The sequence below is a fragment of the Hipposideros armiger genome, unplaced genomic scaffold, assembly GCF_001890085.2.
Source record: "Hipposideros armiger isolate ML-2016 unplaced genomic scaffold, ASM189008v1 scaffold_212, whole genome shotgun sequence".
In the NCBI taxonomy this organism is placed as follows: domain Eukaryota; kingdom Metazoa; phylum Chordata; class Mammalia; order Chiroptera; family Hipposideridae; genus Hipposideros; species Hipposideros armiger.
Window position 1 is genome coordinate 2,081,245 of NW_017731562.1, and position 8,846 is coordinate 2,090,090.

The 8,846-nt window shown below is 37.6% G+C and overlaps 1 protein-coding gene across 1 annotated transcript in view; it reads right to left on the reverse strand.

Moving 5' to 3' along the window:
* TTN (titin) overlaps positions 1-8,846 on the reverse strand; it is a 271,989-nt gene that overhangs the window by 260,973 nt on the left and 2,170 nt on the right. Inside the window, exons 2-6 of the mRNA XM_019654015.1 lie at positions 8,530-8,633; positions 5,910-6,113; positions 4,104-4,391; positions 3,538-3,623; positions 3,203-3,447 (exon numbers count right to left, since the gene is read on the reverse strand). Coding sequence (XP_019509560.1) covers positions 3,203-3,447; positions 3,538-3,623; positions 4,104-4,391; positions 5,910-6,113; positions 8,530-8,620 — 914 coding nt within the window. The 5' untranslated portion in view covers positions 8,621-8,633. The remainder of the gene's footprint in view (positions 1-3,202; positions 3,448-3,537; positions 3,624-4,103; positions 4,392-5,909; positions 6,114-8,529; positions 8,634-8,846) is intronic.

Consider the following 8,846-nt stretch of genomic DNA (forward strand, 5'->3'; position numbering starts at 1 on the left):
GTGTACTACATTTCCCCCTCTAGGTGGCAGTCTTGCCTTATCATAGCATTTAACTACTGCATATAGGAAAATGTTTACAAAAGTATTCTGGCACTACTTATACTGATCATAAGTGAAACAATTATTCTAATTAAGGCTCAAGGTACAGTTGATGTCTGCTCTAAATTACAGGGTAACTTAACATCAGTACAATATTAACCAGTTTCACGAAGAAGTATTTATTCACTTTCTGAAGAAGGGTTTTTTTGGAGAAAATCAATGTACATTTTATAAATGAAGTTGTAATAAACTACAGGGAGATCTATTATATAAAATAGAGAACATGTCTCTATTTTGAAAGTGACTGCCTTAGAAATATAACAAAGACCAGTTTAGAATAATGTAAAGTCTACACCAATTGAAGAAAAGCAAAGTGACATGTACTTCCAAGTTTTAATCTATGTCTTGCTCTTGCTGCACCTAGTAAAGTGGGTTTAATTCAGAAAGAGTTAAAGACATGGTTAGCATGACTTGAGTGATTAGCAGCAGGTTGCAAGCCCATAACTGTGAAAATCAATGTAATTTGCGTCATTATAGAAAAGTGCTTATTTCTGCTCTTACAATAAAAGATAATCACCTGGTCACAGCTAGATATGATGCACCCTATTCAATGAAATACATTTGCCTTACTCTATAACAAAAATCAAGATTAAACCATGAGACATTTTGAGAAGTAGTCTATCTTGAGTAACAATTATTTTCTCCACAAATTGATATTTTTATTTCTTAATTATTTTAAAGGACGTTTTGGTGGCCAAGTGATTGGGATTGTTATTAATGAACTCTCAGAACTGCTAAGACAGCCAAAATGCTCCAACGAATCAGGGGAGCTCTGTAATGCCAAGTGACCCTTAAGCTTAAATTCAAAATATGGTGAGGTTGTTATCTCCCCCAGAAATCACATTTGGCCTGTCTTGTGATTTTGTGGTGTGCAAACTGGGGTTAGCCTGGGTCATAACACTTTTTATATTTGTTAGCTAGATATGTTTTTAAAACTGAGCTTTGCGTTCATGGCTTCATATTAGTGTTTGCTAACACCTTCAATTTTTAAAGTGTGAAATATAATAAAGACTGGAAAACATCTAGCATTTTTTTTCATATATTGATTGGACATTTACATGGTTTCTTGTGTGAAATGCTTATATATTTTTTTTCATTTGTATTGCCTGTTTCTTCCTTTAAAATTAATTTGTGGAAGTGTTTCAATACCTGTAGCATATTAGTTCTTTGTCTGTCATAGGGCTGCAAACATTTCTCCCAGATCTACTGTTTGCATTTTCCATCTTTATGGAATCTTACCTAGCATCAACACGTACAGTTGTGCAGGTTATACACTGCTTCTAGGCTTGTACTGTTTACATTGTAGCTATTGTATAATTGTTATAACACTTTTATGACAGAGGCAATGAAATATCTTGAGAAAGAGGCACCTTTAAAATGTTTTCAAGAATGCCTGTTTGGTTTAGCTATGACCTTGCTTTTGTCATACATAAATTTTTATTTTTATGTAGTTGAATCTGTAGATCTATTTTTAAAGTCTCTCTTCCATAAATGCATTCTCGATTTGTTTTCATTGTTTTTTTTTTTAACTTAGCTCTTTAGTCAGGCTGAGATTTATTTTGTAAATGGTGTGAGGTAGAGGTTAATATTTGTTTTCTTCCAAATGGATAGCTAATCGGGCCAGCATTCTTTATTGAGTAAAATATCCTTTCCTCACTGAACTTAAAGGTCACTGATTAAAAATTGAATTTCTTGGATACTTGAATTTATTTCTGGGCTCCCTGATATATTTTGTGTTCATTTACCAATACCATACTGTTTTGATTACATTAACTTCACAGTAAGTTTGAATATTTTTTAAGTCAACTATCTGCTTATTACTCTTCTTTTAAAATTTTTCTTGGCAGGGGAACTTCATAGTTTAACAATTCACTTATATTGATCAAGAAACACTTTTCTGTTTGCTCCAAACTTTATACGTTTTTCAGTTCATCACATAAAAACTTCAGCATGTTAAGCCAAATCCCAAAGTTTCAAATCTGCTACAGGTAATTTACACTTGATTATATAATTTCTGAGCCCTGATGATACATGATCACTTTCTAAAATCCCTCCATATGAACTAAGCATAGAAACCCATTTTATTTTTTAAATAAAATAACATAAGCATATGCAAAATATTTAGAAGGTCTTACTTATTATCAGAGCATAAAAACATTGTATAATTATTTTCTATTTACAAGGTATTTTCAATTATCTCATTGAATCCTCACAATGCACCTTGAGATCATTCGTATTGTGATTCTCTTTAATTGACGAATGACACAACTAAGACCTTAAGCAAACTAACTTTTTCACTTCAGTCACCTATATATAAAACTAGAGATGATAATTCTTAGGGGTTGTTATGAATATTTAATAAAATAATGTATATAGAGTGCCAATCAAATGTCTAACATACAAAAAAAGTGGTCAATATACATTAGCAATGATTTAAGTATTGTACCGTATTTGCCGGCGTATAAGACGACTGGGCGTATAAGGCGACCCCCTAACATTTCCACTCAAAATACAGAGTTTGTTATATACTCGCCGTATAAGACTACCCCCTCTTCCGCACACCTTCCACACACCAAANTTCAACATTTTAATTTATAATGAACGGTATGTGGAATGAAGTGGGCGGGCATCGGGAGGCCACTATGGCACGGGCAAGCACTATGGGCAGTCTATCTGAAGTGTATCTGGCGTATAAGACGACCCCCCACTTGGAGGCATATTTTTCAGGGCCAAAAAATCGTCTTATATGCCGGCAAATACGGTAATTATTTTCCTAAATCCCATTGGTAGCAAGTGATCAGGCTAACTGAATGTAGAGCTTCCAACCAATTCTGTGCTATTCCCATATCACTGTACTTCTTCTTGGCCCTTAAAGCAGATATTTATTAAATGGTATACAAATAAGAATTCAGAATTAGAGTTTATGAAGTTCTCCGATTTACATGTGGGCAGTGAGGATTTGTGAAAATCATATTCAGTACCTTTTTGGTTTACCTCCTCGATCACATGCTACATTTTTTATTGCATCCTTCTATTTCTCTTCTTGTTGGATGAAACCTACTCAAAAATACATAATGACCCGATCTCTTTTAAAAGGCTTTACCTGACAGGAGATGGGGTCGGTGCCCGAACGTGTCTGACTGGGGAAGGGGAGTGTCTTATCGGCGATGGGGACTGTTGTCGCGTCAGTTGTGCTTTGGCAGCAATGGATGGTGGTGTGGGAGACCTCGACTTGGGCTTAGGAGGTATCCTGGGAGGTGTTTTATGTGGCAGCTGTTGCCCAGTGGCACCATCTATGACCATCTCAACTGTTGCAATTGATCTGGCATCAAAGTGGGCTTCAATCTTCTGTAAAGATAAAAACAAAGCCCATGTTGAGGAGGAAGTTGGTGAAGCAGCAATCTGAAAGGCTTGAAAACTGACCATATAGAAAAATACCTTTTCAATTCGGGTTTGTCTTGTTTCTGAAATCTGAGCAGTCGAAATAATTGTCTTTGTCTTTTTAGCGGGTACCACTTCTTCACCTGTAGGAAAGATAAATATTTAGGACATATGATACCTCATTTTTAAAGGGATTATGTTAGTTATGACTACAAAGTCAATAAGATTTTCTAGGTGTCCCAATGGAGACAATGCAGAGAGTTATAGATTTTTGTATGAATATAAATTAGGTTTAAAAATAGAAAATGTTCATTATTAGATAAGAATTTACTTAGAGCCATTTAAAAAAATTCTATTATTTGCCAATAACTTGAAAATGTAGATGGCAATCGAAATACTTTCCAATTTCTCATGGGGTTAATAACCACAGATTGCTTCAGTGATTCTGAACTCCTGCCTAGAACCTCAGAGACATTTCTTTTTAAGGGTGTTGCCAAACCAGCTTTGATTTCAGCTCACAGCATTGCCAGGCCTCAGAGAGGAGACAGGGGTACCCCCACCTCACTTTGACCTAAATCAGCTCTCTCCCTTTCTCCCTGTTCCTCAACCTCCATTATTAGTACCTTGAACCAGTAATTCGGCAGTCGAAGTAGCTCTTCCAACGCTATTGGTAGCATTTACTGAATAGGTCCCGGAGTCTTCGGGGTATGCTTCTGCAATCAGTAAGCTGTAGAGGTCGCCTTCTTGTGAAATTTGAAAATCAAGGGAGCTCTGAATTTCAGCTCCATCCCGATAGAACTTCACCACAGGTGTAGGGATTCCTGTCACTTTCACTTGGAGTCGCACTTGGCTTCCTTGTCTCACGGTCATGCTCTGCAGTCGTTGAACGAAGTTGGGTGGTGCTGTCTCTGCTGCAGGGGAAAGAGAAGAAAATCAGGACTGCCAGCCAGGGTGCTCCCAACAGGCTATTATTAAATAATCACAGCTCTCATTCCAAAGCCAGGCCATGACTTGCTAAACCAAGCATCCTTGACTGTCCTTGAGCCCAGCTCATCCAGCAGGTGACAGCAAGAATGGAGCCAGGGGATGACAGAAGGCAACCCTGCCACCATATTTTATTTTACTTGCTTTGTTTTTTATAGCAGTTCTAGACCACTACATTTAAAAACAATTGTTATTATTACTATTATTTTTATTTATTTACTTTTTTTTAAAAGCCTAGATCTTATTATAACATTTCTAGAGAATCTGTGTGACACTTTCTCCCAACCTCACATCTAGCACTGTATTAACATGTTAAGGTAACTTTTTATATGTCACTAAGTTGCACTAAAATGAATTCTAATAGTTAGTATGATGGCTACACCTGTGACTTACAGAATCATTACATTTAATTTAATTTTTAAAACACTAAATCGTCTCCAACTTGATCACTAGTCAAATAACCCAAATATTTACTTGCATTTAAAATGTTAATCCAAATAATGACAACTTAATGTTAGTTATGCTACAGAAAGGAGAATTTTTTGGTTAATTATGTTGAAAGAAGTTTTTTATGAAATAAATGTGAAAGGTGAATGGGATTAATTTGGATATGTTTTTGAGTAATAAATAACAGCAGATGCTGTTAACTCTGTGTGTTTTCCATTCCTGAATTTTCTGGATATGTGTTAAAATCCATACCCATGTTACTTGATATGCCTTCTGTTTAAGTCAATTAATTGCCCTGTACTTGAACAGTGCTAGAGGCATAGTTTATTGGATAAACATATATCACATTATGCAGCTCATGAAGACATTGTTATATAATGTGTAAAGTAATGCGATGTTCTATGTATCGCAGTGTTACCAGGAAGCAAAAAATGAAAAAAATGGCAGGGGTAATGAAGATTGGTGATAACTTTCTGGGGAAATTGTGTCACGCATTTGAAGCATAAACAAGCATTTGCTTTGTTCTGTGCATGTTTACTCTGGAATATTTTTAGAAATTGAGAGTAAATGAAGATTATTAAACTTTACAGCTTAGAGTAGTGTTTCTTAAATGGGTAGTTTGTCGACCATTTGCATCAGAATCTTCTAGGTGCTTGTTAAAAGTGTGAATTCCTAGCGATATGCACAGTTTTTTGCAGGCTTATAAACAAGGCTCCAAGCCTTTCTATTTGCTCAGAGACGTAATTTTTAATATTTCCTTAATATGCATTTGAGTGTTTACTATGTGTATAGAGGAGCTGCTTCTCAGCCACCTTTGTGCTGCATTTTGAGGGGAAAATTGAACTCTACAAGGCAAACAACTTTGATACCAATTCAGCCTCCAGCAGGCCCTTCTCCAGGCTGGAGGGGCGTCTACTTGTGCTTATAGCCTTTCCCCATACCCTGGAGATGCCCTCTGGGGTTGGGGTCAGAGGACAGGCAGGTCCCCTCCTGCCTACCTGTCACGAGAAGCTCAGCAGTACTAGTCGCTTGTCCAGATCCATTGGTGGCTTTCAGGGAATATCGTCCACTGTTGGCTTTAGTCACGGCGGGGATCGTCAGTTTAGCGCGGCCATCGCTAAAGGAGATCTGCACGCCGGGCAGAGTGGAAGCGGAAATTGCCTGGCCATCCCTAAACCAGCTCACCTCAGGAACTGGGAAACCTGGAGCACAAAGACAATTCGCCTTTATGTTTGAGTGGGGCACAGAAAAGTCCTCTGCTCTGCCCACTGCCTTGTCCTAACCCGTGACAGCTATCCAGAGTGTAATGCTATTTATAGTGAAAACTTGACAGCCACACAATAAAAGCATAAACTTGTAGACCATTAAGAATGCCTGTGGGTTCATGTAGAAGCCAGTGGAGGAAATACAATTTACAGGGAAGGAAACTGAGGCCCAAAGCGGCTCAATAATTTTTTTCAAGGCCCCCTGTGTATCAGTGACTCACAGAGCACTAGAATTTCCATTTGCTGCCCTCCTGCCCAGAGCAATTTAACAGACATCATTAAAATCATGAAAGGGATTTATAAAAGTGAAGAGCCAAGGAAACTTTGAAATAAAAGGTGACTGTTGGCCTCTTTGAAGACATGCGAAGAGCGAAAGCAGCAAAGGGATCTAAAATGTTCTGCCTAACAAGCACAAGAGGACACACTCGTCTCTCTCCCTCCTCTGCAGTTTCAAGGACGCCATCTTCTTGAACTCCCCTGCCTTTCAAATGTGCACTCAGTAACATGGGCAGACCATGGAGAGACAGGTTCTCATATAATGAGAGACGAAGCCTCTTTCAGAACAACAGGTACAGCTGCATTTACAGGGAGAAACGTCAAACTCTCTTCACCCACCATAAACGGTGGAGCTGGGAACTACATGTAAGAGGTTTGATGTTGTAAGTACAGTAATACCTCGGCTTGTGAGCATAATTCATTCCGGAAACCCATTACTCATATTGCAAGACATTGCTCATTTACCAAGTTCAAATATATTATTAGGTTGGTGCAAAAGTAATACGAGTAATGGCAGAAAATGCTATTACTTTTGCGCCAACCTAATAGAAATGTTTGCTTGTCTTGTGAAACACTTGCAAACCAAGTCACTCACAATCCAAGGTTTTACTGTGTATCAAAGCTCTGGCAGTCAGAAAGCAGGAATAAATTCAGAGCACAGTTTATTTTGCATTGGTATAAAGGCTGGTGATCTAGCCTTTAACTGAGGAGGTGAAGATAACCAAGAAAAGTTTATTTTGCTGTCCTTACATTCACCAGTCCCCCACTGTGACCAAGGGGATAGTTTATTTGACTAATTCATGGGTATCAATTATGTTCAGTGGTGCTTTCTAAGAATTTATTAGCACTTAGCATGAAGGAATAAGAAGCTATGAAGTCAGATTCCACTACTCCACAAGCAGGCAAAATTCCCACTGATACCACATGTGTCCTGCTCAGTTCAGAAGTTACTAAGCCTTACACGATAAATAAGTGAATTATTTGGAAGCCTGTCAGAGTTTATGATGCATGAGAAGCATTGAATTGGTGTCTATATACATTTACATAGAAAATAAAGAATGATTATATATTTGTGCAATGTAAAATAAAGTGTTATCCAGTTATGAATAAGATTGGTACATAAAGTAGAAAACAGAAAAAAGGAAATCTTGTTTTATATCTTTATTATAAGCCATAAAATTAAGAAAAAAGGGACAATGTACTTATAGGGATGGATCAAGTACAATTTTCTATTTATTCATATAATTTTATATGATCAGTTACTATACTGCAGAGACAAGAGTGATTAAACAATTTTGAGATTATTTTCAATATAATTCATAGACTAACTCCATTTCTTTCACAACGTAAAAGGTCCCAGAAGTCATGCATTTATGGAACCATTCCTAAATTGAGTTATGAAGGGAAAAACAAACAAACAAAAAACCAGAAAAACTTCCTTTTAAATAAAATTATAGGGTCATTGATTGTTTCTCTTTAATGTACAGACCAGAATGGCATATATTAATTTTTGTTGTCATTTCAAGCTGATTGGAAAATCTTTTAATTCACTAGGATCACTTAATAAAGATTGAAAAAAAGAATTAGGAGTTAGCTCATCACTGAAAACTCTGTTTCTGAGAAAAGTCAGTTGTATGGTTATTTTCCACATGAAATGTCCAAGGTTCAGGCACGCAGGCTGGTGAGCCCCAGGCTACCAGCCCAGCAGCTCCATGGCTGACCCCCCACTGGGCTTGCGTTCTGGGCTTCCAGCCTGGCTCTGCACAGGAGCCCAAAAATAGAATGACCAAATCTGATCCTACCTAACAACTGGATTCTGACAGCCATTTTAATCCAATGTTAATTATTTTGCTTTGTGGAATTATAAATATGAATAAAACATTTTCAAGCCATTGTAGTGTCAGGTTTTGTCAGGACTCTGTGAAAGGTGCATCCTTGTCATGACCCTTCCATTGAGGTGAACCAATTTTACAAAGTGAATGCAGGCCTTACACTTGAATTCAAGTCCTTACAGCAAAGTTAGCTTACTGGGGAGGAGGCAAAGGAAACAAAAGAATGCAGTGATGTGCGTGCTTACCACTAATGTGAGCCTCAAAGGTTGCGGTACTACCCTCCAGTACCACAACGCTTTGTAACGGCTGCTTAAACGTCGGTGCTTGAGTTGTCATCTTCTCAGGCACTCTGAAAATGAAGAGAAGGTAAATTAGAATGTCGCAGCTAAGGAGCTATTTTTAAATGACAGAGACACACATTTTCCAAACAGATTGCTCCATACGTCATCTGTGGGCCTAGCGTGATGGACAGGCCTTCTCCTTTGTGGCCTGAATTTGATCAATTGGCCTCTGAGTTTATTTGAAACCTAAGAGAGTAGCAAGTGTAAAGGGAAATGGGGGG